The sequence below is a fragment of the Chaetodon trifascialis genome, chromosome 2 (genome assembly GCF_039877785.1).
Source record: "Chaetodon trifascialis isolate fChaTrf1 chromosome 2, fChaTrf1.hap1, whole genome shotgun sequence".
NCBI lineage: Eukaryota > Metazoa > Chordata > Actinopteri > Chaetodontiformes > Chaetodontidae > Chaetodon > Chaetodon trifascialis.
The window spans coordinates 17,283,391-17,310,787 of NC_092057.1; the positions used below are offsets into that span (position 1 = coordinate 17,283,391).

Here is a 27,397-nt window from a genome sequence, read left to right on the forward strand (position 1 = left end):
TCTCTCTACTATTCTCAAATAATGACTCAAACTGGCACAAAAAAAGTAAGCAAAGTCTTTCTCCAGTCACGCATACACACACTGTTGGCATCATTAGCATCATTAGCACAACACAAAGTACAGATATTGACACACATGCTGTACGCCCATATGAAAGCATGCAGACGCCCTAACACAGGCATCAGTGTACCACCATCATTATCACCACCAAAGCATGTGCATTTTTGCCATTCTGCCATTTGAACATGGTGAATCCTCAGCTACAGGGTGATGTGTGACAAAACTCCCAAAAACTTCAGAAGGAAAACTATGAGTTTCTCGCCTCTCTTTATTCTCTCTCTGTGTCTCCAGCTTTAATGAGTAAACATGCCACAGTGATTTAGTCCACAGCTCACAGCGCACTGACCCATTCTCAGAACCAGAGCTTTTTACTAGCAATCAGTTACAACGTGGAAGCCGTACATAGGCCCAAATGAACAAGATGTGTGTGTTTGGTGCTTGTTAGCAACGTCCCTTGTGGAATTGATTCCCTGCTTGTTTGTCCTTAATTTTGTTCAAGTAACAGCGTCATAACTGAAGCAGCAAACCCACCTCTATCTGCCGGACTTCATGAACAGCTCAGTCTCATAATTCACTGATATAAAAAAAAAAAGAAAAAGATATGGCCTCAAATATTTGCGTGAAGACAAAACCATTATGACAAAGCATTAACAGAGAGTCAAGAACGACGTGGTTCTCATCAACCTGCTTTCACAGATTATTTTGTCCATCCTTTGTGCAGTGGCAGGTGAAGCAGCAGTTTTCCAATTTCGGAGTGACAGAAATTATTCAATTACTGAGTGAAAAATAGCTAATCGGCTGCTCTTACATAAAGCATAAAGTAAACACACACACACACACACACACACACACACACACACACACACACACACACACACACACACACACACACACACACACACACACACACACACACACACACAGAGCCATCAGATCATGTTAAATCAAATTCATTAATTAATCATTTAACAAAGCAAGCAGAGAGCAGAGAGGTCATGGTATAAATGAAATCCAGCAGGGACCATCAAAAAGCCCAAACTGTCCTCATTAATGAGACAGCTGGACAGACACCCACAGTCCTGGGCTCTGTGCTTGTCCTTCAGGCCTCCCGTCGCATGGAGGTACCTGCTGTATTCACAAATTTTGCTTTTCCACGAGCAGTCTGGAAAAAGACAGAAAACAGACAGACAGTGTAAAGAGGATGAAAGACGTGAGAATCCTGAGGGAAGATGGAAAGATGAACAGAGAAATGGCATAAAAGGACTGTGTGTGTGTGTGTGTGTGTGTGTGTGTGTGTGTGTGTGTGTGTGTGTGTGTGTGTGTGTGTGTGTGTGTGTGTGTGTGTGTGTGTGTGTGTGTGTGTGTGTGTGTGTGTGTAATGGACTATTGGTACATTATTCATGATCTTCTTTCTTTGGTCCTGTAAGCCTGCTCTCATGGGAGTTCCTCTATGTTTGGATCATTATTCCATTGTTCTGTCCTATAACATCATTTCATTTATTTATTTATTTATTTTTTTTTTTGGCCTTTTTTTTCTCCACTTGAATTCATTTGGTTTTAAAGCGCGTATTAACGCATTAGACCTCCCAGGTGGTAGATTCAGCTAAAAAATGAGCCTTTATGAGATTAATGGTACTCGAGAGGACACATGCATTCAAGTTTATATTTGCATGCAGACAAACTGCTTTCAGCAATCTGATCATTTCACGTGACCTTGACTGTTGGTATAAACCCTGAAAATACATGTCAAGGCTAGTTTTCAGTTCTTCCAGGGAGCAGACACACACTGGAAAAAAATACCAACTGTGAGAATTGATTGTCCTGTTTTCCTCACAGGCTTCCTCCAAAAAATATGCTGCTGTGAGCAGAACCAATCAGAGAGAGACCTTTTCATGAGCATGTATTTTCTGTTCTTTTCTGTTTTTTGCTCAGTTTTTGGTTTTGCTCATTATCTCGTTAACCGCATGTCATGCCAGAGCTCCTCTTTTCTTATCACAGTTATATTTCAGTGGTTCTATACACAAGTGTTAGTCTGTGTAACCTAGAACAGCTTGAATAATGTAGGGCATAAAGCCAATCACTCAGTTATCCACTTCAGTGTCATTATGTAACGTTTCAACAAACTTTTCTGAAGAACAGCAAGTGTTTTAAAGAGCTCACAAGTTTTGCCTTGTCTAGATGTGAGAGAATTTTATGAAAAGTCATGTGTGTGCTTCATAAACACACAGTTATGATCACCATGCTCCTACCCATTGATGCTTTATGCAGTGTTTTTAAAGTTCAGGCTGAGGGAGAATGGCAGACATTTCTGCCTTGTGGTGGCATAAATCTGGTTATGAAACAGCCTCGACTTCATGCCAATGCTTCTTACCTAAACGAGGAAATTAGTCCATCAGTGAGGAGGCTGGCTTTGTCTATTCCTGATGCATGTCCGGTTCCCTGCAACACAGTGCTTTACAGCATGCAGACCGGAATTGTGACATCATGCATGGACTGATTTTCTGTTCTGCGTTTCCTCATGTCAATTAAATTTTGGAATTATTTGACTCATATTTTCCAGTGATCCTTGCACCTTGAGTCTCTTCAAGTGTTAGGTTTATCACAGGAAGAGCCCTCGCTAATGGAAAACCTCCAAAACTGTGTAGCATTCCCTTATGCTCTAAAAAAAGAGAAATTATAAATATGGATTTTCACGATTTTTCTGAAAGATGAACATTCCCCTGAGAGAATGCCTGTGTGATGATTTAAAGTAACCAGATTCACTCACACCACATTTAGCTTTTCTTTGCATACTGCATACTACATGCTACATTTTACCCAAATCAGTGCCTCCCTCTAGTATAGGAGCTGGTTTTGAATACAGCCTTTGCACTGGCTGTTCTGCTAGCCAGTTAAAAGGAAGCAGGGGGAGATTTTTCTTGAGAGAATTTTATTTTTGACATTATATTTTGTGATTATGGCTGATACTGAGGCAGGATCAGTAAAGAGAGAGAAAATTGATCGAAGAAGCATATAATGAAATGGATGTGTACAGTCCATGGGGATATAGTTTATTGATTGACATTACTGCGATGCAAATGGCTCATACGCTAACATTTTATGCTCTCTGCCAAACTATCACAAAATTAAAGATTCTCACACTTGCTAGAAGTCTGCATTCAGTGACTGAAAGTGGGTAATAAAAAAAAAAAGATTTATACGAGATGGAATAATATTCTCATTTAGGTCCAGTTTTTAATCTTCCTCTACAGATCTGACTGATGGAGCTAACTTAAATTCCAAAACCACAGATTCCTAACTCTTCATCCAAAAAAATCAGGGTACAAACACAGAATATTTAGTTGTTTGAGTCGATAGTTCATTAGAAGTGTGAACGTTACAGAGGACATTCAAATTCATACTTCGTTGCACTGTATGGTGTGGCACAATCAGACTGCCTTTAACAAACAACCAATTTATTGGGGCCTTTCTTCTGGGAGGACAAACAAGTCTCTAGTGTGCTTCAGTGTCTGTTTGTCCTTCTTCATGTCCTCTCTGCATGTGGTGATACAGACACCATACATCGAGTGGCCTTTGGCTCGGGGGGTGTTAGGGCTCAAGAGGAGCAGAGGACTGAAAATGGTGAAGACTTGCCCCGAGGCAGGCTCTCTAAGAAAGCGTAATGAATGATGATGATGCGAGCAGGATTGCAGATGGGCTCTAAATGTTTACTCACTTATCACCTTTTCTTTCAATGAACATTGTGCAGAGGAACATCCAAGAATTCACAATGCCTTCTGGGTAAGATGTGGTGCTGGAGTGTTCACATGCTCTTTCATCCATTAAGGGTCAGTCTTATTAAAGTCCCTTGAGTTTTGAGAGTGTTGAAACGACACTTAAGATGGATTGCTGAGGCAAAGTCACCCATGGCTTGTTAAAGTGCTGCTGGCGTACCCCGAAGGCCTTTCCTGACTCCCTACCATCTCTCATTTTCACATATCACATAATATTCACATAATATAAAATTATATTGTCAGTCTTTAAATAGAGCAATCTGCATTTTCTAAAATGTGCAGAATAAATGCTACACATGATTATCTATATAGATAAATTTTATCTTGCCATCCAGACAGTTTACATTCAGTGTGAAGGTCCTGATCTGGTTCTGTTCAAGGTCCTTCCTGCAGCTGGAACTTGATCATTCAGACTTTTCTTTCTCTCAATCTTGGCACTGGAACAGCACAGAAAGGCAGGATCTTTAACTTTTGACAAGCTTAGCTTAAGTGTGCTGAATGCGTTTTTATGTGCATTGTAATTGAATTTTAGTTTTTCCATTATTAAAAGGTGTCACTGAAATGTTGTTTCTGAGCACTGCATACCCTTTCTGTTTAAGATCAGGGAAGGAGAGGAGTGAAGAAAACATTCTTCCTTAAGAAAAAACACATTGCCTCACATGCTTTTCAAAAAGAAAGCAAGTTCAGCCTTCCTTTCATGTAATTCAAGTGGACAGTGATTTGCACATTACATGCACATTGTGATCCAATCACTCCCAGTCTGAAACTGCTATGAGCTATGCCTCTCTTATTATGCTTGTATGCACCAGCACATGTCAAGGCCTGGGAGATCCAGATTTCTTCTCTTTAACAGCTTAATTCAACACTGATAGGAAGCTGTGTGTCCACAGTTCTGACACTAGATGGAGCTGTTGTCAAAAGATACTTGGCTATGTCTCATGATCAGCAGCAGCCAGGAATTTGTCCACTTTGGATTTGATTAAGAAATAACGACTTTGTTTATTAATAGTACAGCAGAGCAAGAAGAACAGTTAAACGGTTAGATTACAACTAAATGTGTATTAATTACTACCGACAGTGAAACTTGCAACACATGGTTTCATGCTGGGTTAATCAATTTGGGAACATGCCCAACTCATCAGGTCAGCAGATGAAACTGCTCATTTAGTTTGTGGGCCCATCAGCAGATGATGCAAATGATGCAGCTTTTTCCATCCCGCTGATAGCACCATTACCCCTCATTCAACCAGATGGATGAGTGCCAACTCTCACAGTCAGAGCAGTGCTGGACTCACGCTGGCACTCTCACTCTCTGAGACAGTAATCGGACCTTATCGCTGTCAGGGGGGAAAGCCGTGTTAATGTGGTGTGATAACCCAGTAGAGAGTTTACTGTTTTCAGTGTGTTTTTCTCATGTGAGGTGAGGCCTCGGATTACAGTGCAAGAGTGTGGGAGAAAAATATGACATATTATGAAGGCCCAAAAGTCTAAAAAGGAAAGAATGTGATCAACAGATACACCTGCAGTTTTTCATTCATATGCATTTCTGCTCTGTCTCAACAGAGGGCGACAATATGCTACACATTAACCATACTGAGTGTACTGAAAGATTGTTTTCTTTTATGAGTAAAACCATTTTCATCGTGGTCCATCTCATGACCACAGCATTGTTTTCACTGCACCAAAAGCTTTAAGAAGCTTAAGTACCGGCTGTCTCGGTGTGTTTACTGCCCTCTGAATAACAGCAACCCTAACTTTCCATAATGTTACTCTTCCCTTCTGAGATTTTAGCACCTGTTAAAGGATTTTGTTATTGTGATACAAATAAATAATGATTTCCATTTATGCCATATAGCCCTGAAAAAATGGCAGTAATATAAAATACCAGGCTAAATAGATTTTACCTTTAGAAATTGAGTAATGAACATTAATTTCTACCACTGACACATACACAATAAATATGATTAACCAATAATATACTAATATTACTATTTATAATGCAGACATTTCAACCACATTAGCTGTTACAGAAGAAACAAACTTAGTGTTTATCAAATCCCATTAAACTTTATTTCATTGAGTGTACATATTCCATTTCACATTTAACATCATGAAAATGACTCTGATTGTAAAAATACACAGAGATATCGACATTTCATATCTGACAATAACACCATCTGAATACTTAATGGAGTGTACCATTACCATTATGCAAAAGCTCACATTCTCAATGTGATACAGGAGGCAAAGCAGCTGTCACTTACACTGCAGGTACCCAACAACAGAACAACCAGAATTTTTACATGTACTGCCGTCTATACAAAAATGAATCTATGTACACAAACACAGGTAATTTCATATTTACAGTATTTAAAATAAACAAAATGTATCTGGTCTATATACCAAAACAGTGCTTGACAGAGTGAACTTAGCTTAGCATAGTTTTTGTCTATGTATGTCTGTTTACATGTACTGCAGGTGGAATACCATGATCCAGTGATGAAATGTTGCATGCTATTAATAATATGTGTTCACACCATGCAACATTAAATACTGACAATGATTATCATTTTAATATATCAAACTAACAAAATTATTGCACAAGACGAAATGTTTCTTTGTAATATGTTTACTCACACTTAATGCTGCATGAAATGTATATATTCAGTATTTAACCTTAAGCCACTTAACCTGGATACAACTTCCTCCTTGGCACATAATATACTTGTGTATCAAACATCGAAGAATATTATGTCACTATAAGGGGACAAATTAGAAAAATATTTATCTATAATTTGGGTTCATATATTTCTATAGGAGAGGTATTTTACTATATGCAAAAAACAAACAAACAAACAAACAAACAAACAAACAAACAAAAAAAACCCCTCATTTAGCAGTATTTTCTTCAGCAAATCTTACATTCATAATGGCTCCATGTCAAAATAGTTTTCTATACCATCTTACTCATTCACACTCTCCATCGAGACATGACCACACAGACTTCATCTTCTCCCCTTTGGCCTTCTCCTTTTATTTAAAGGTATAACAAATAGTTTGTAACTCTAACCTGATAAACACAATCAGTGTTTCCCCTGTACTGCCTGCTTTCTTTTAAATTTTGCTTACATACACTGTTTGTCTTTAATCTCCTGACTAACGAAGAAGACCGCTGCATACAGGAATCATAGGATCTCTGAGAATATAAAAGGTTTATGTACATGTGTATTGTTTGAAACACTGATGTACTGTAAAGCAGTCCTGTATTGTTATAAATAATGGGTAATAAAAGCAAATAAAGCATGTTTTTGTTTTGTCTGTTTACTCTACAAGAATATACATTAATACACCCAAAGTTTATATAACTATTAATATGTAGAATGTATCTCATATGTGTGGATTAGCAGCCTATAATACAAACCTTCCCTTTGGTGTCAATGAACCAATGAAAACAAATGAAGCTGGAGGGCTTGACAAAAAAAAAGTGAAGTGAAAGTGAAGATTTCGCCCTTCATGCGTAGCTGAAAAAAACAAACAAACCTGTGGTTACCTAACAATTAATAGCTCAAAGGACATAAAGGTGGAATATAGAGTAAGTACTTCTGGCTGATACTGAGGTGAAGTTTGTATGGAGGGTCAAATACCATCTGTCCTACAACCTTTCACAATTCTCCTGACGGTTTGTTTACAAAATGTTATGTCCATTAAATGATCTGAATGGTTAAAATTCACATTCATCGTGTTTTATCATGTGTCGCTGTTGTTTTGAAGAAGAAGAAGTTGTGGTGTGTATGAGAACACCTACAGTATACCAAAGAACTGACAACTAAGGATGCAGGTGAAACTTGCCTGTGCACACCAGCACAGCTGTTAAACGTGTACAATTTGACCTTTGCCCTTATGATCAAATTGAGGAAATGCTCCATGAACCGCCCTCTAAAACTTGTTATTCTGAGCTAGTTTCCCCTATACCTAAGCGATTTCACTGATTAGTTTCCACTCTCTGGCTGAAAGCAAATGCTGTAGTGTTTGGTTCAAACTCTGCAGCCATTGCACATAATTATCCATCCAGATTTAGTCCCTATTCTAAACTCTGCTTGTCTGCTGATGTACAGCGTGTAATCCTGACAGAGAGCTATCAGGATTGCGGCAGTACTATAGGCCAATAGTGGCCTTGCCCACTGTAGGCTGAAGATACTCATTGTTATGACTTCACTCTTAGTCAGGTCAGCAGGTTGAAAGTCACCTATCACTAAAAACTTGAGGAAAGCAGAAACAAATACAACCTGGTCAAACTCATTCCTCTCTCGTCTTCTAACAGCTCTCCCTGAAACAAGACAGGTTAGCTGAGAACAAAGGGATCTGGCAAGTCAAGGTGTAAGTAAAAAAAAAAACAGTAGAGAATCAGGTCATAGTCAGGACACAAGCTGGATAATATCAAATTATTAGACAATTTTATGCCAAAATCCAGTCAGATCAAAATGACCACTTTTTATGCTAGCACAACTCCTCATCCTCTGCCTCAGCAAGGTGAGGAGGACATTTGTTCATACTCTGGACACTTGAGGAGAGCAGGGTAGTTGGAGGAGTTCATTGGGAGGGAGGCCTCAGAGGAGATGGAGGAGGGACTGCGACCACGTCCGGCCCAGGCGTCTGGATGGAGGAACTGTCCAGAGTAATCTGAGCAGTTGCTGAGGCGAGGCCGGTAGAAGCCCTGATGGGGTCGATACATTTCCTCTGCTGTGTAGCGCTTCATGAACAGGTACACTGACATGACACCTGCTGTCTGGGAGGGGAGAGGAAGCAAAGAGACACAAAGTTTACTTTTGTTTGGTAATATCCTTCTACTATACTTCTCTTTCCTGTGTTGAATTATTTCACGAATTGCACCAAATATATAACTGCAGACTTTGCTCAAATATGTACTTATTATATTTGATGATTAATACTTTTGCCCAATAATCATCAGCAGAAATCAACCCCCTGAAGTGACCACTTGAATCACTGCTTCACTGAATGTGTTCATGCAAGCGTGCATGTGTGACTGTTCTGCTCCTGTGTGGATTTTTCTTTCTCCTGTTTTTTTTTTTTTTAATGAGATCATTGCCAACATAAATGCATGTCAGAATTTCATAGAAAAAAAAAACATTTCCTGTCAGTGAGACATCTTATTATTGTGAATAGCATCAAAAGCAGCTTGCAGACCTTCACTGCTTGGCAAAGGCACAATCAATCATCCCCAAAAAAACAGAATAAACATATGAATCATAGCTTATTAACCCTAAATTATCACAAGGACTATTCTTTTACAACACAATGCAGTTGTTCATATCTGAAGGAAGGTTCCAACACATAATTTACATCCGTCACACAGAAAAAGTGTGGTTTTATGATGAGACAGAAAGAAGTAGGCTAAACATAAAGGTTTAGAGGACAAGTTTTGACGCATGCTTGTAAAACCCAGCCAGGCAAAATACAGTCTTATATTTTCCATAGTTGGTGGTTGACTTTACCTCCGTCAGCAGGAAGGAGATGGCAGCAAAGGCAAATGACCAGCCGTACTTGTAACTGAAGTAGGCCTCATTAGTTTTGGTTCTGTTCAACATTTCATCATTAATGTTGGAGATGTACAAGACCAGACCAACTACCAGAGAGAGACCTGAGGGAGGGAGGCAGGAGATAGAACTCAATGACAGTGGCTAGAAAGGGATGTTCAATTAAAAGATAGATAGATAGATAGATAGATAGATAGATAGATAGATAGATAGATAGATAGATAGATAGATAGATAGATAGATAGATAGATAGATAGATAGATAGATAGATAGATAGATGGATAGATAGACAGTTTGTTAATTATTAACTTGTATATGTTGAAGAAAAAGCCAAAGAAAGTACCTGACAGGATGAAGAAAATTCCAGAGACGAAGGCCAGGATGGTGCGATGGGGTCGAATGTGGCCGATATTACTGAGTACAAAACCAATGAACATGAAGAAGAGGCTGACCAGAGGGAAGGGTGTAGCAGACCGGATCATCTCTGGAAGAAGACAAGAAGAAGTTCGTTTAGAACTGAATTAGGAACCTAGACTTTGACTGAATTGGATGTGAGATGTGCTCGTTACGCGCTGGTTGTTGCTACTTTGTTCTGGATTTTTCTCAGTTTTATGCATTTTCTTCAGTGACTTTCTGAAACTTCGAATGGAAGCATTTCCCCTTAGAGAAACAGCGTGGGGTTTTCCACTGAGGCTGGTCTTACTCGTCAAGTCAGCGTTTCACGGATTCAGGACGTGGTTCTTTCTTTATATTAAGATGGAGCTGAACCTCCCTGCTGTGAGCGAATGGTATAGCATGTCTGTGATACTTCTTTCCCATTGTGTTTTCCATTACACGAAATGTTTCCCTTCCAGCTAAGTGGGCCAGATGTTTAAGGCCATAATCTTAACTGAACTGGCTATTTAATTAGTTGGGTAAAGATTGTATTGTGTGGTAAACTTGCCTATTACAACCTACATTAGATACCCAACACCACATGAGTTCTTTTAAAAAGTTAAAGTGAGTGAGTTTCTGGATTTGTGATGAGTCTGAAACAAACGAGCAAATTCAGGAAAAGCTTGAGTTCTAAAAAAATGAATAATAAATAAAAAACAATGGCAGGTAAAGCCATAGAAAAAATAAATTATTGCATAAATGCAGCTTTAGTGTCAATTCTAACGACAAAGCTGCATGATAAGACAGAGGAACTCTGCCATCATATATCAATACATCAAAGTCATGTGACCTAATGTGATTGGACAGGGCCTGTATTAACTCTTCATGCTGTGAGCATCTGAGTTACTATTTCTGTACCCCACCCCATCCCATCTGCGTCTATATGAAATCCAGAGTTACAACTAGTGCATACAGTATGTTAATTTAATTTTAGCAGTATTCCTGTGTAGCAGAACCGGCCTTTAACTGACCCCTTCTTTCCCTCCTTTGCTGGTGATACTCAAGGGAAATGGAGGTGTAAACCCGCCAACCGATTGAATTGTAGACCATCTGGTTTACCTATAATGCAAACTGATTTCGAAGAGAGAAAAGATGTCTGGACAAGAGACATCTCCTCCATGTTTTCTTTTCAGGGAAGCCAGGGACACAGACACCTCAACATCAAAGGTGGCCTTCTCCTCACCTTCTCCTCACTATGTTTCTCATGGCAATGCTAATTCTCTCCTGATAGCCCCAAGAGTGACAAACGCCAGGCTCCAGAGGAACATCCACAAACATCAGCAAATGCTGATGGGTCGTAAACCGGACATCCATTGAGGCAACTTGTGTATGCTTGTGTGATTTTCCTCAACACTCCAAGATAACCAGACTTTTATGTTAAACTTAACTTTTCATGTTTTCAACTTGCAGGACTCGGGGTACGCATAATATTGATGTTTTTCCCGTATCTCTGACCTGAAGTATGACCAAGTTTTGATTTTAACGGTTTTATAAAAGTTTGTATGAATTGTCACCACAAAACCATACTGCCATCCAGAGTTTCCTAACCGTCAGATTGAATATGCTTGACTTGGCACATTTATCGATAAGTAACCGTAATCGTGTTAATTATTTTGACAAATATAATCTGCCTCTCTTTATTCCTACCTTTATGTTTGTATTAGTTATTCATTGAGTTATTATACCTGTTGGGTTAAAACTGTACCATGATTATCATTTAATGTTTTCACCCAACCATAGAAAGTGTCTAATGCATGCTGTGAACAGTGTTGAAATGCCATTGAAAATTGGTCATTGAAATTATATGTGATTGACCATAGTGAGAAGCAGATGAGCCCCTCGTATGATTCTTTGATTAGTTCAGCTCCATGAGGCGAGATTACACCGCGCGTCACAAAGAGTCTCCCGTGATTCGATGGCCTGCCTTTCGACACGCCCCGGAGCGACCTTTAAAAACTGCGTGTAGTGCGCGATACAGTAGTAGATTAGTAGATTTTCAGTAGATTTTTGTTTCTGTTAGTTGGTTTTAGTCCTGTTCTTTTGTTTTCTTTTCACGTCTAGTTACTCTCAGCTGAGTTATTTTCTTTGCTTTTGTCTTAAGTTTTGCACAGTCGTTTTGCTCCTTCAGTTTTCGTCTTCGAGCTACTCCAAGCCATTCCGGGTAGCATAAATAATCTTCAGAAGACGTATTCTTATAATTTGCCGTAAACCTTAAAGTTAACTTCGTCTTTAACCCAACGTTTTGTTTTGTTTTCATTAGTAAATTTAGGCAAGTAATACTAATTTCGTAGCCTTCTTCGACTGGCCATCGAAGAGACTCTTAATTTGTACTATCAGTCTAAAATAATCCGTCACGGACTCAACCGAACCAAACCCTGCGGCCAGCTGTTGATCCTTGGTCCGGTTCACAATCATCCGGAGCAGTCCATCATCTGTAACCGACCGCCGAACCAGTTCCAGAGACGCCCCGTTCCGCACCAGTTTGTCATCTTGGAGGTCTGGGCCTTCCACTAGACCACCAAGTAGATCGAGCCGCGGACGAACATCTGGAACGTCTTCGAGCCAGTTCGGAGCAGAGCACAACGGGACGCCAGCAACCAAGTAGGCACGCTAAGTGGGTTTGAATAAGAGTTGGTCCGTGAGGTTAAGATTAGGTCAATTCGTCCAAATTCTCTCCATTAATCGTTCTTTCCCTTAACTCCGCGTTCGCGTCCCCATTACTCCTTTTAGACTGCCTCTCACTATCGCCAATTTATTTACCCTTGTGTTGCCATAAGTTTCTTGTGTGTTCTGTCATATCACCTCCCATCTTCTGTCTTATTGTTCATGGTACATTACCCATTATCCACAATTCTGCTTAATAAATGATATTTTGATTTAAGTCCTGGTTAGACGGTGTCCTTTTGAACTGAATATTTACGATCCCTGTATCCAGAATTTACACTTCAGGTTATCAGACTGGTTTACTGTTAGTTCATTCGTTAGTATTTATCAGCGTTATAGCAGTTAATTCCTGCAGTCCTTCTTAGCTGAGGAAGGTGGTGCCCGACATTTTATCAACGAATGCAACATCAAATTAAGGTAGTACACACTACACCTGGAAGTACACTTTAATTTATAGCAAAACCATTAGGCAACAAACACTTTTCAGTGGTATTATTTGCTGGATTTTAACTTTCAACTCGAAAGAAGCCAATTAGCTCTATGTCCAGGGAGTGATTTCTTTCTGTCATCTACCTCTTTCACATTCAACTTTCTGTCACTATTTCATCTCCTCTTCTGTTTCTCTCTTCCTTAGAGTACTAAAAAGAATAATCACCCCTTTGAAACTCATTACTTAGTATCTTAAGTGTGTTATTCACTGAATCTTAGAAGCTATTTTAATTTTTTTGTGCAAACAGAATAAGCAGATTGGAAAATGGATGAATTAATTAATTTTCCTGGATAACCAATTGCCCTTGACCTTGTCTGCTTCACTTAGCATGTTATGACAACCTTTAGAGAAGGCTGAGATGCATGTAAGTGCCTTATTATCTCTATCTTCTTTGAAATCAAAGACCATCTTTGGAGTGCTTGGACAGCTTGAAAACATGGGGGATAGGAGATCTGGAATTGGGGGTCTTGAGTCTGGAGTCCCAACTGCTTTCCTACACATTACCATTACTTATGTGTATCCATGCGTGTTCACCCTCTACAATATGAAAATGGCACCCATACATTTTTCATACACACCCAGCTCTTGTCTTGAGTGGACTGGCCTTGGGGATTGGTCCAGGAAAAGCACAGACCTCATAGTTGACAGCATGGTGCAGAGGTGTAGACTCAAGTAACATGACTTGTACTTGGGCAGGCTTGTCATGTATGTGATGACTTTAGACTTGACATAACAAAATCAAGAGAGGCTAACTCTAAGATGCATTGCAGTCCCCGTCAACGCCAACCCTACTGTAGCATTGGCCTGGAAAGGGCTGCAGACAGACATGTGCTCCCTCAGTGACACATGGTGTTACCAAACACTTCTTCCACCTGCCAGAGATGAGGTTCACTGGAAGGGTGTAATACGAGCCCACCCCGCCTGTTCAACCCAGTGGAAGTGAGGAGAGTGCTAGTGTTGCAACAATGACAAGACCCCTCACCTGGCTTCCCACAGGTGACCATTACCAGTTTTGCTCATTTGGCTACCTGGTAGACTGGAAGTTAAATGCCAGGACTCTGGTGGAGGGTAAATGCATGTAAAGACTGCTTACAAGACAATTCCATTTACATAGGCTCCCTGAGTGTTTGCACATAAGTTCCATCTGTTAGTGGGCATCGTTATCAGCTCATATAATAGTGGAGTGTGAACAGTTACTTACTCAGGACGCTAACAGTGGACTCAGAGGTCATCTGGACGTTAGTGGGCATCACATACTCTATGGTAAAACATCGCCCTTTTTCCTCCCCTAGAATCAAAAAAAAAAAAAAGAAAAGTTGAGTGAAATTAGGACTCAGCTCTCCACAAAACTGAGTAAACTCATAATTATCCTACTTGGACAAAGAAAGGTCAGACACAGAAGCATTTGCAGTATGCTTTCAGAATGCATAGACGTCTTGCATGATGATGATAAAACCTTTCCTGGCAAAACATTATGACTGTACATAACAAATGTCAAGTTTTCAGTAACTAGACATGATTTATTTCCACGTGCTGGCATGGGTAAACATTGTGTGGTGGCTGTGATACAGCTGCAGCTTATTTCATCTGTGAATCTGTTGAATGCCACATAAAAACAACGTCACAGCAAGTGGCAAATGAACATCGTATCAACAGCCTGCTTCAAACTGTACACACTGTCTGCTGTCAGTATGTACGAGGAACACAAAGCATAAGATTTTAGCACCTTCCCCATTATCACTTTGACAGATATAGTATGAAGTCAGACACCAAAACACACACAAATACATATTAGAATAGGGGATATTTTGTGGTGCAGCATATGTAATTAGCTTTCAAAATGCATGTTATGCGCTAATAATGCACAGCAGAACAATACATAAATGCTGCTATTAAATATCATGATGATACACTGGCTGTGTTTTAGACAGTTACCGATGGAGCATATAAAGACTGAAACGTGTTGGAAAATTGTAAAGTTTGGAAGGTTCCAGTTGCTGCTTCTCATCATATTAAGGAAAAATACGCATCAGTTTTGTTACATGAAGCAGTTGATTTCTGGTTATTTAAAAGGACATAGGATTTCATGCTTGTTTTCCCTTTGAGGGCATCGGTACAAGCTCTCCTGGCAGCAGGCATTCAAGGTTTCATTGTGTTTTGTAGTGGAAGCTGGTCACCTCACCTGAAAAGACCCTGTCTGCAAACATCATCAGAGGAAATACAGTTTAACAAACAAAACATGGACTTGCGCCTGCTTCATACATCAAATATTAGGCTATGCATTTAATGTGTGTGACTACTGTTTGTTTAGGCCGTCATCTGGTGAGTACAAATCAATGACGAATTGAGCTGGGTCACAATCTGGGTTTAATGCCTCTGCTAAACAACCTCCTGTCAGAAACCCTGGAATTTAAATCAAGGGACGCTCAACAGAACATATAAAACATGAAGGCAAGAACAATCTGTACTAGAGATGTGGAGGATATGCAGGCAATCATAAGTCTGTCAATTATCTTTCTCCCACTCTTGTTTTTTATTTGCTTTCGCTTTTGCCATAAAAGGAAACCATCAACACAGGGAGAGGAAGGCCTCTGTGGTTCCTCAGGGGTCCTCTCCCCGGGTTATCAAAGCATCACTTCCCTTCCCTTCACTTGGAATGCTTCCTTATTAAAAGTTAAGATTGTGCTGTAGCATGAGTGTGAGGCTACAGTGTTTTTTATATGTACAGAATTGCAGCTGTAATTCTCAGACCTTTCAAACATAACTGCAACAGAGAGAAATAATGACTCTTACATAAAATGTTGATAGTGCTTTCACGCAGCAGACATAATGCCTCGATTTCAGTCAGTCTTGAACGACTCCAGAAACACCACTACTCCAGACTTGCAATGAAAAATATTTATTGTGGAATAGATGAAAATAAATGAAACATTATGTACATTTTTTTAATAATGAGGTCTAGAAGCTACTGCAAAGCTAGAATATGGTAATACTAAAATGGATTAAATCTATTACTCAATGCTATGGGTATTCTTGCAGTCTGCAGTACATAAGCAGTCAGAATGACAGACTGTAAGCGCTCGCTGTATGGGTAGAGATCCTCTACCTGAACTCGTGGCTGTAACTAAATGCTAACAGCCAAACACCCAGTGACCTCAAACCAACATCAATACCAGCCAAAACAACACACAACCTCATTCATGTTCTCTGCGTAACAACATACTGTGACCATGTCCAGTAATTGTTTCTGGGTCAACTAGAACAGTTAAGTGGGCAATAAGGCCACTCAATTGCCCCTAAAACACACACTGGGCCATTAGTGCATTGATACTGTAGCAATGGCCTGCTATGTGGTAGGAGAGCATCTGTTACCTAATCACAGCTGGACTGAATACATATGTGACTGAATGATTAACCCTGAAAAAGGACAGCGCAGGCCATTTGTGGCAAAGAAATTAATGGAACAATACAACCATAAATGTAACAATATTACAAGATAAATTAAGCAGTAGATATATTTGCAAAATCAAAGCTTTTCCCATTTTTATATCCGATTTTCAAAAAGGCCGAAACAGAAATATCGAGTGTAATAAATGACAGATTCTTGTTTGAACATCGACAGTACACATCCAACAGGAAGAACACAGAATAATGGCACAGTTAACAGTTGCATTAACAGAGGGAGCAAAGGGTAAGAGCGAAAATTGATACCTTGTTTACTCTGGGGCAACACTCGTCTGGAGAGCTGTGTCTCTAAGAAAGGAATGAAATCTAACAGTTAGTGCTTCCTTTTTTCCAATCAAGATCTTCAAGCATGCCTTTGTGGTGTTGGAGCTGGGGAGGAACAATATTTTAAGGCCAAAAGGTGCTAAAGCATGCACTTAATACTTTTTATTTCCTCTTGAGTGCTACGGTGGAAAAGAGATGCAGGTCAAAAGGAAGGAAAAAGAAAAAGCAGAACTGAAGGTTTTCTGCATCAATCCAAGGTGCTGCGGGTGCCACAGAACAGACGTCAGCCGCTGGGTAAGTCGTCAGGAAAGATTTCAGGTAAAGCCAGTCTTTCAAATGGAATGAAAATACTTTCAAGGATGCAGCCCTAAGTTAGAGTAAAGTGAAACCAAACATGAATATTAAAGTACTGGTCGTATCGCTGCACAGAGGTCAAGACAAAGTTAAAACATTCATGCACAAGTAGCCAAACACAAAGCAAAAACGTAGTCATCTACACTTTCTGCAGTCTTGAGGTTCGAGAGGAGGAAAGGCGAGAGGAAAGAAACACAGGCGACTGAGCAACATGTGATACACATTATAGAGAAAACTAGACACTGAGGCAAGCATTCACCAAAGGTTTGTGCAGGACAGAGCACATTCAAACAGCACTGAGTGAGTGAAACATGTTTCTGACTGTTGGTCAGAAACATTCAGCCTTTTGGAACTGATCATTATTAAAACCTTTTAATTCAAACTATATGTACACTTCAATATATTTTTATAAAGATCATGGTGGTGCTGCTGAATTCACAAATACTTCACCAATTATGATCAATATTTACCACTGATTATAATCAATGAGTCACTACCTACTGGTCATAAAGCTTTGTCTCTGGGCAGACACTGTTGGAATAAAATGGATGTCCTGACTGAAATAAGACACATTTGATTTACCTTGCCTTGAGAAGAGAGGGATTAAAATACTTCATCTCTATGTTTCAGACTTGATACTAACTCACCGGCCAAGAAGCAAACCCTCCAGAGGCCAGAGTGGAGAGACATGCGTATCTCGGTGCTCTGGTTGAGGGGAAGGATGACGCCCTCCTCCAGGTAGAGCCAGTAGTCGGTGCTCACGGCGATGCCCAACAGGCCCAGGGCGCAAACAGCGAACACGCTGCTCAGCAACGTCAGCGCCTTCCTGCCACATAGGCTCATACCACAGCCTCAACAGCAGGGGGGGCGCCGCCAGCAAAAAGGAGAACTGGAAGAGGGACAGAAAGAAAAGCATCTTCACTGAGTTCAGCAAAGTTAAAAGGAAGCAAGTTATCATAAAAGTCCTCCTGAGACAGGATCAAACCAGCCCTGAGGGAAGCGCATGGCAAAGCTTTAAAAATGAGAAAAACATCTCTGAGTAAGAAAACTACAATGACATTTTCCAAAAAAAAAAAGCTGGATTTTTTTCTCTGCAGAATCACCATCATCTGCTAGCTGAAAAACAGTATCACTTCTATACAATGCAAAACAACTGGATTTGAGGATGTTCTTGACTTGAGCAACTGAAACTGCTGTTTTAGCTGTCACAAATGGGGACAAATGAAGGTACTATGTAAACAGACTATTCAAACCAGGATATTTTTTAATATCCATATAATTAAAACATGACTATGTGAGCAATGGCTTTGGGGAGCTAGATGTTCAGTGGCTGCGACTGTGCACCAAAGACCCTAAATAAACAGCAGATGACTCAAGTCAGAGGGAATGAATGGAAAGTAATAAATGGGAATATGATTATAGATAGCGCTAACAAAGGACTTTAACTCCTCTTGGCTGACAAAGAAATCTGGGAAAGATTCCCTCTCCTCCAAATCTCTCATTAGAATTTTGTGCAGGGCCAGTGGCTTTGTGGGCCATGTTTGGAAAAACACTATGCAAAGTTTTTCATTTGACTGCTCTCATGTTGCCTCCAGCCAAACAACAAAACAAAACTGCAGTATTACTGGTAATGCTTATAAAGAGAACTGCAAGATTTTGTTTTTCTATTTCACTCATTTGCTGTTATAATCACACACAACTCAAAATATGTGAAATAAATTTCTGCTCTGTTACATCTAGTGATGCAGATGCAGCATTGCAGATGGTGTGCAGTATGTGTCAGCATATGAACGTGTGCGCCGCTCGCACAAAGCGATGGATCTGTTCCTATGGTAGCTGATGCCCACATTTGCCGGAAGCTGGAGCAGTGGAGGTTGCTTGGCATGGGATATGTGTTGAAAGGAATTGATTTTACATAATGAGTTCTCAGTGGGTTGCCACGTTAAGCACCCGCTGGGGGACTGGAAAGATTGAGTGAATATGTGAAAGGATTTTGAAATTTTCATAAGATTCGTGGCATGTATTTCTCTCCATGGATCAACTTCTTGTATCACGACTAGATGTACAACCTCAGTACAATAGAGTAGGGATATCTCCACAAATCTGCCAGCTTGCAATGCAGAAACAGCATCTCAACAGGCAGAACAGTTAGAAAAAGGGATGAGGTGTGGTGCTGATGCTTAGAAGTAAAGCTTTTAAGAGGATGCATAAGCCACCGTTTCAACACCACGTATGTTTTCAGCAAAGCAGAGGAGGCCATGACACTAAACATGTTTAAATGTCCTGCGTCTGCAACACATGCATCTCAGAGATTAGACAGGTTGTGGACATCTAGTCTTAGATTCTTACATACAGTCAAAAACAATCAGATATCATAGAAAACAAGACAAATTAATCAACTCATTTTGTCCATATGGTTAAATTGTGTTAAATACATAAACCCTGTGCAGGATATTCATATGCTCCACACCGCAGCCCTCTCATGGAAGTAAAGCCAGTTGCCCCACTTCTTAGATATAAAGGTTAATAAATCCTAGAAGACTATTGTAAGTCCAATACACACAACACATGAATAGGATTTGTATGTTCTACACTAGCACAGTCTTCTCTGCCCTTCCTTTCTATCGTGTATCTATTTCTCTTCTTCCTATGTAACAGGCCGCCACAGTGCAGTGTTAAGCCAAAGAAGTCTAATTTGAGCACAAAGCACCACAATAAAGGAGCTGCTGAGTGACACTGCAGCTGTTTTACAATAAAAGCTTTCCAGTGTAGGTTATGACTTTTGCTTTGAAGTAGGTACAGACTGTGCTGAATTACAGTCACCTGGATCGCTTATCTTTGCTTAATTAGGGACTAACTAAAGCTAGAAGTCCACATATGGACATTGTTGTTATTGTTGTTGCTTTTTTCTGTAACACAAGCAGCTTAGAAAAAGAGCTTGAGGCCCTTTTTCAAGCAGACATGATCAAGGTTAGCAACATGTTTTCCTGTGCAAGCAAAAGCAACTAACAAACCCCCCACTGCCTGCATTAGCCTGAGTAAAGAGCAACATGAACACAATGAGACCACTGCATGGGCCAACTAAAAATGTCTAAGTGCTCTCACTAGCTGGAACACTTTTTAGCATGAACAGCAGTTCATCTGATCTGTCAAAGGTCAAGGGAATAATAAGGGATTACATCAACAATTGAGGAAATGGATAAACAACAGCTGATTGACACCAACTAAACTTTGAGAGAGAATTAATGTGAGACTGAACAAAAAGCAAAAGGCTTCAAATCGACAAATCTAAACTCACACATACACACACACACACACACACACACACACACACACACACACACACACACACACACACACACACACACACACACACACACACACACACAGGTGTCATCACATTCAATTCTTCATGAATACTAATATTTCTTTCATTGTTCTGGTCTCTAAAGGATTATAAATGGCGACTGATCTCATTTGAGAGAAAAAAAAAAAAGGTTTTTTTTTTATTGAGAAATGTTTCCCATTAGATGTTCAAAGCCACTGTGACCAACAAAAAAGGCTTGTGGACCCTCCCTGTCTGCAAAGGGGTACACAAGAAAAATTCTCTCTCCTCCATAAACATGAGCATTTCCTTTAAAAACCTCTTTGAACCTGTTGGACTCGAGTTGCATAAACATGGTGATAAATTCAAGGTGATAAATTAAGCAGAAACTTTGCAATTGTAACTGTCACCCTCAAATGATCCTTTGTGAAAAAACACAAACTACATTTTTGAATTAATCAAGTTAAAATTCTATTAACATTCTCAGAGTTGTGGAAGACATAATATCCACAACAAAATAAAACATTTTTCAACAAGTGATAAATAATGTTCACATTTTTGACCATTAATGTGATACTGAACAAAGCCACTAGGGGTCCAGAGGCCATGCTGGCATCAAGTAAAGCAGAGGCACATCGCTGTTAAAGGGCACGTCATCACCAAAAGTAGGGCAGTCGTCCACAGTCTACTTCGTTAACATTCACCTAACCTGCTGTCAACCTTAATTTAAGTAGCTCACCACCAAAAATAGCACGTTTCCCGAGAACAATCGGGAATTCAGTGGAACAACAAACAGTAACACAGACGTCTCCACCCATTTAAAAAATTAAAAATGTATTGACTTAAGGAGACAACTTGTTGTAACTTAGACAAATGTGATCAACTCAAGACTCTGTATTTAGTGATCATCTGTCTGTCAGTGACGGTTAAACAATTTCAGATTAATAGACCCCTGTTTAGGAAAGCGCTTCAACAGAGAGCTGCAGTAAACAAAAAACAGTGAAAGAGAAAACAATATTTTGGGGGGTACACGATTCACTGTGGACTTCTCTTAACTGACTTGAAAAAAATTAATAAAATTTCTACTTTAAAGATAAAATATTACAATTAGTGTTCTGAAAAAAATATTAGCAAGTAGAGCTCTAAAATTGTAATTCAGCTAAATTACCTAAATATAGGCCACGACTGTGGTAAAAAGCCCCAAATGTCATTGCAAAACAACTGTCACCCTAATTTGTTCATCTCTGTCGAGGGTTTGTAAGCATCACAGCAGCTTTTTGGCGTGCTTACTGACCCAGCTACTGTGGCTGTTAGAGAGTGTGGCTGCGAGTGCAGTCCCTCTGTTGCCTCTGATGTGGACAGGCCACAAACACTGAGGGAGTTAGTAGCTGTTGGTTGATGCTGGCTGGAGGAGCCCAAGGACAATAGCACGAGAGAGGAGATATGTCATCAAGGCACGGACGCAGCTGGATGAAACTGGCGGCCCTCATCATCGGCCTGCTGAGATCTGCTTGTGCAGTTTAAGCAGACATACTTACATGGAAAACAGGACACATGCACACATTTATACAGTGAAACTGTCCACAGCCTCTGAATGTTTCCCTTACTTAATGCATCCTGGGCACTACAGAAGGAGTGTGGCACTAGTTATAACAGTATTGTTAAAAGCAAAGCCAGAATAATATAACTGACACAAAATCTACAACTGCTATGTCCAATGTGACTTTTTAAAACTATTTCACACAACTACTGTAGTTATACAGTAAAATTGTGTTTTCTTGCTGTAATAATATATGTCATACAGTTACATACTGTATATATAATAAGCCTACATGAGCCTCATAGACGGTCACACAAATCTTAAAGATCTTTTGGAATATACCAAATAATGGCTTACAAAATTAGACACTCCAGTTCTGACTGTAATTAAGTGTTTCTGTTTCACTTTTAACAGAGGCCCCGGAGCAGATGTACAAAGCATAATATTGCATGTCCAAATAAAATGCACAACAGCTAAACAACTCTTTTGTGCAGCCAGTAAGACTATGTCAACCCTTTGAGCATGAATGATTCAGTAGAGCCATGAAAAAAATGCATGTATGTATGTTTCATTTTGATGGACTCCGATCCGAACATAGTTGCCATTGTTGTTTTATCTGCTACCCCGATTATGCGATTCTGACAGTTAACTTTATATCACAGAGGACATCTTCTTTCCATATGCTCTCCTACATCAGCCAGTGTCTTTGAGCTATGCTGGCCAGTAGGGCGCTAACAAGCTAGAATGATTTCTCAGTGGTCTAATTCTGGAGGTGCCTCAGCCCTCCCTTGAAGGCATGCCTACCAAAAATGAAACGATGCATACAGTTGTTCAAGGCAAATCCCTGCTGTAGGCCAGACACTTACAACTTACAGCAAATCATCCAGTGAACAGCAGGGAGAGGCGGCGGCGGTGAGAGCTGTCAAGACAGAGCAGGAAGTTGAAATTTCTGTGTCATATTTCCACCTCCTCCACATTAAAACCTGGGGTTACTAAATCAGTCAACTGGTTACTAAATGTTGCCACACATTTGCGTATAAACAGTTGAACCAGCTGACCCAATGTAGAAGGTGTTGTCTTCCATCACCCTCAAGGCTCTAGAGCAGCCTGCATCAAAATTACAGTACATCTCTCGTTCTGCAATGTCGGATCATCTTAATTGGATGGGGCAGCTCTGGATATAGCCCAAGCCTTTCACGCTGTTCCAAAGGCAGTTCCCTTATGTCTTTTAGCAAATGATTTTGGCTTTGAGCTGTCATCCCCCGTGTATTCCTTCATACAGTATTACGATCAGAAAGTGTACCAAGAGCTCGTCAGTCATTTAATGTCTTCTGATGATCATAAATAAGTGATAGTAAAGATGCACTATGACAAAAAACTATGAATAAAATTACATAACTTCACTGCAAAAGATTCTGTTTGCTTTGCTAAAACATTGTGTGCATTAGGAACAATTGCCCTGAGCTACTTCATTCGGTGTAGACATATTTGAAACGAAGATAATAATAACTTGAATGACTTAAAGATGAGAGACAGGAAGTCTATTTAATCTAATAAAGCCAAGTGAATGGTACAGCAGTGATCTCTAAAAGGGCTGACACTCCATTGACTCAGGGACAAAAAACAGTCACCCTCAGCAGTAGCACTAACATCCACTTTCCCTTGCTTGTTGTGAGAACAAGTCTCCCATTTTTAAGTGCTTGACTTGGTCCTGTCGCCAGGCAACACTATACAGAAGAGGCCTCCGAATTAGTCAAGCATGAACGGACTGATGAGCGAGAGCCAAAACAAGGCCTCCTATGTGGTAGTGCTTTTTATGTTTTGGAGTGGGGAGGAAAACAGGAGAAAGACATAGAGTCACAAACACATCACAGAAGATTATTGAACAAAATAGATACAGGACATGTTACATGCAGTCATGTCAGTGTGCAGACATACAGAGTAAAGACAAGGTTTCACTGCAGATAGAGTAGATGCTATTCAGTCATTTAAATATGTGACCAAAAAACATTTTACACGAGTATATTCTAATAGTTACATAAACGCTATTCTGTGCACTTTAAACTACCTGAGTCTCTGTAAAGCCATTTAGTATAAACTACCAATCTAAATTAAAACCAAAAAGCGGATCACTGTCACACTTTATGGTGTTTAAAAATGGCACACCAGAGAGCACTGTGTTTACTTTTTTGAAGACATTCCCAGCAGGATGTTCCTTAGAGCGTGAGTGATCACTGAAGCTACTGAGGTGCAGCCAAGAGAGTAGGTGGATGCTATGGGGAATGCTTATTTACTGTGCTTAACACATTTGTTTTATTGTGCAGCATGCCTCAGACACACAGCAAGAATATCAAGTGAATTTACTAAAGGATTAAGAAAGGAAAATAAAACAGGACCCATTATGAATACTGCCTGGCCATAGATGCTCCTCGATATCTGACCTATATAATATACAGTCTCTTGAACTAATATTGCCATTAAGTAATATTAAACAAGTTGGATATCATTGATCTCATTGGGCATGTTCATGGTCTTCAACATGGTATTTGTAGCAGAGGTTTCTATTAATGATGACCTACAGCTGTGTTTTCTCGTTGGCAGGAGTGACAAATTGAACTGTGAACGGTGGTGTTGCTCAGTTAACGAGACACAAGGGTGGAGAAAAAATGGACGAAGACTGCACGGTTTTAATGAAAGGACACATGGACAGAACTGTAAAGCTTTTGGTGACAGTCTGTGGATTCTTGAGCCTTTGAAAGTAGTGGAGTGTAGTTTTTGACAACAGATGAGATTCTGCATTAAACACAAAGCAGTGCCTGCAACATTTTGGTGATGGCATCTGCCAAAAGAAGGGAGCGCTTCATATTAAGGTGCACATATTCATTATTAACTCGCTGCTAATTAGCGTGCATATTAGTAACATACTGGCTGTTTATTAGTCATTACTTACTACTTATTAAAGATGTATTCTGCATGACCATATTGTATAACTAAGAGTTTTCCATCAGTAACCTCCTAATTATTGTTTATTGATAGTAAGTAAGATAGTTAGTGAGAGCTGTATAATGATGATTAAGGAGCCAGTATAGCAATGTGCATGTTAATAGGCGACTCGTTAATGTTTTATGCAGTGCTTCCTTTTTTGACTGATGTCATCATTAAAATGTGGCAGGCACTGCTCTCAGCTTAATGCAGTATCTCATCCGTTATCAAAACTGCTAACTTCAGCCACATATGGCTGGCAGTCAGTGAATAAAGAGCCAATATGCAAATACAACTTTTGAAGGTCTGAGTGAAACTGAACAGACCCTAAACTGGTACACAAATGGTATTTTTCCATCTTTAAGTCACAGTCTGAACTACGACCACACTGTGTCCAGATAACATGGACAATCTGTTATAAAAATTAAAGTTTCTTTGCAACACGTAGCTTCTCATCTGTAGGGGGTGTGAGTAGCCAGAGCGCAGCCTGTAATGGACAGTGGCTACAAACCTTTTTTTCTTAGGCAATGGCAGAAAAACAATCCCCTACATCCCACGCCATCCCTGCCAAGACCGTTGCTTCAGCAGTATTTGTCTGACTGACACACTGAATACTGACTGCCAGCCAAGCAGGCCCGTGGGCTGCCTGTGGCTGAAAACACAGTCCAGGTAAATCACACTTTTTTGTTAATGACAAAGTACTGAAATTGCAGATTAAACTCAAGATTTGTTTAATTTCAGATAGCTTCATGGAACAGTGCTGCTTTAGTAAATGAGAAGGAAATGTAATAAGACTTTCAGTTAGAAGACATGCAGCCTCTAAAATCACAAAAGCATCAATTTATACAAATTCATTATGAATAACACAATAAATCTAGGTGACGAAAATGCCTTCACATCTTTTCAGATGATTTAAAGCTCTTGTATCATTGTCACTCCTGGTCAGTGGTTAAATAAACCAGTGTGTCATTCAGCCGGAATCTATCTGTTGGCTGCATCCTCTGTAAAGTAATCAGAGCCAGCTGTTTGTTGCGCGTGCCGTTTAATCCTTGGCTCGAGCCCAAATCGCTGTCCGCGGTGCTGAACCATCACACACGTTTCCGCGCTGAGCTGTCCGTCAATACTGAACTCAGTCCATTGAGTGTTATGTGAAACAAGAGTGTAATGAAAGCAAACGCATAGGACCGCCGTTTTTGGAAGGGATATCCAAAGCAAACGCAGTCTGGAATTGTAATAAGTTGTTCTTATATGAGCACAAACATCTCTCCGCCTCTCTTTCAATGATCCTAAAAACAAGTAGCTGTATCTTCAAACTACATGCCACCATTTCTCGATTATTAGTTGGACAAAAGCGTTTTAAAAGGAGAATCGACTTACGCTTTGCATGCCTCTAAACTTGGACATATGCAACATTCCTGTGTTCAAGGGGGGTCAGAAACCAATGAACAATACATCATAGCGACACATGCAATCGATACAGGTCCTTGAAAGTCAGTTAAATGTTATGAGCTGAAGCTTGTGATGTGCAGTTTTAGCTACTCAACTCCTGGCGTAAAAGAGTGGCTGAAGTGAGTAAATGTGAGGTGTCAAAAGGTTCCACCCAGATTTTTAGGCTACATGTTAAATACTCAAACAAGCCTCACTGTAAATGACAAAACACGCGACACATGAAACACAACAAACAGAGCAGTCCCATCAACAGCGGAGAATATCGACGTTCATCTTTACAAAGCGCACTTGTTAAAAAAAAACCATGATGAATTACCTTCACGAAAAAGACTCGTCGCGGAGAGCGCTGTTCTTCCTCTTCCTCTGCTCTTTCTCCTCTTGTTTCTGCCTGTTCACTTGTCCGTGTTGTCTCGGGTTTGGCGCGCGAAAAGCCTGTGTGGCGGACGGGACCCGCGGCTGCGTAGCTCGCGCACTACTACTATCCAAACCACAACTGAGTGCGTGGCGCGTGGCACGTGGCGCCCAACTTGGCACTGCACCTCTCTCTAGGTGAGGACAGGGGGAGATGCTGCGTGCATGTAATGTGGTAATAAGAGTCTGATTGAGTTCATGGCTTACACCAGATAGAGCCGTGAAGGCGCCATGATTTCAGCAGATGTTGAGTTTGGAAAATTTGTTCGCTGCAAATCCAGCACAGATCAGTTTCAGGTGCTTGTGCAAAATGCATCATGACAAATCCATGCATTTGATTCAAAGGCCTGGTGAAGGACATAGTGTCCTGAAAAGCACAGCATATGTTTTCTATTCTTAAATCACAATATGCAACCAGCTGTCATTTGCTTTAGTAACCCAGTAAGAATCTGAGAGAAAAAAGAGAGCTGCAGTAGGAGGACTAAACATGATGAGTGTTAACACAGAATATGATGGGAAGTCTTTCCGGCATTCTCTGCTTCTCTTTTTCTTATTTCCTCAAATTCTATTCATTTGTTTCTACTCTTTTGAATTGGCTTCCCCATTGACACACAAACACTTTGGATTTGG

The 27,397-nt window shown here is 40.1% G+C and overlaps 1 protein-coding gene across 2 annotated transcripts; it reads right to left on the reverse strand.

Annotated features, from left to right (window-relative positions):
• Positions 1-5,876: 5,876 nt before the first annotated feature.
• Positions 5,877-26,895, reverse strand: LOC139348411 (voltage-dependent calcium channel gamma-5 subunit-like). Of its 2 annotated transcripts, XM_070988497.1 has the most exons (7): positions 26,673-26,895; positions 17,708-17,949; positions 16,689-16,730; positions 14,179-14,265; positions 9,732-9,872; positions 9,347-9,492; positions 5,883-8,619 (listed from the first exon to the last, which is right to left on the reverse strand). In XM_070988497.1, the coding sequence occupies exons 2-7, from the start codon at positions 17,901-17,903 to the stop codon at positions 8,356-8,358; spliced, it is 876 nt and encodes a 291-aa protein (XP_070844598.1). In that variant the 5' UTR covers positions 17,904-17,949; positions 26,673-26,895; the 3' UTR covers positions 5,883-8,355. The 2 variants fall into 2 exon arrangements, with proteins under 2 accessions (XP_070844606.1, XP_070844598.1); XM_070988505.1 differs by lacking the exon at positions 16,689-16,730 and having other exon boundaries at positions 5,877-8,619; positions 26,673-26,893.
• Positions 26,896-27,397: the final 502 nt, after the last annotated feature.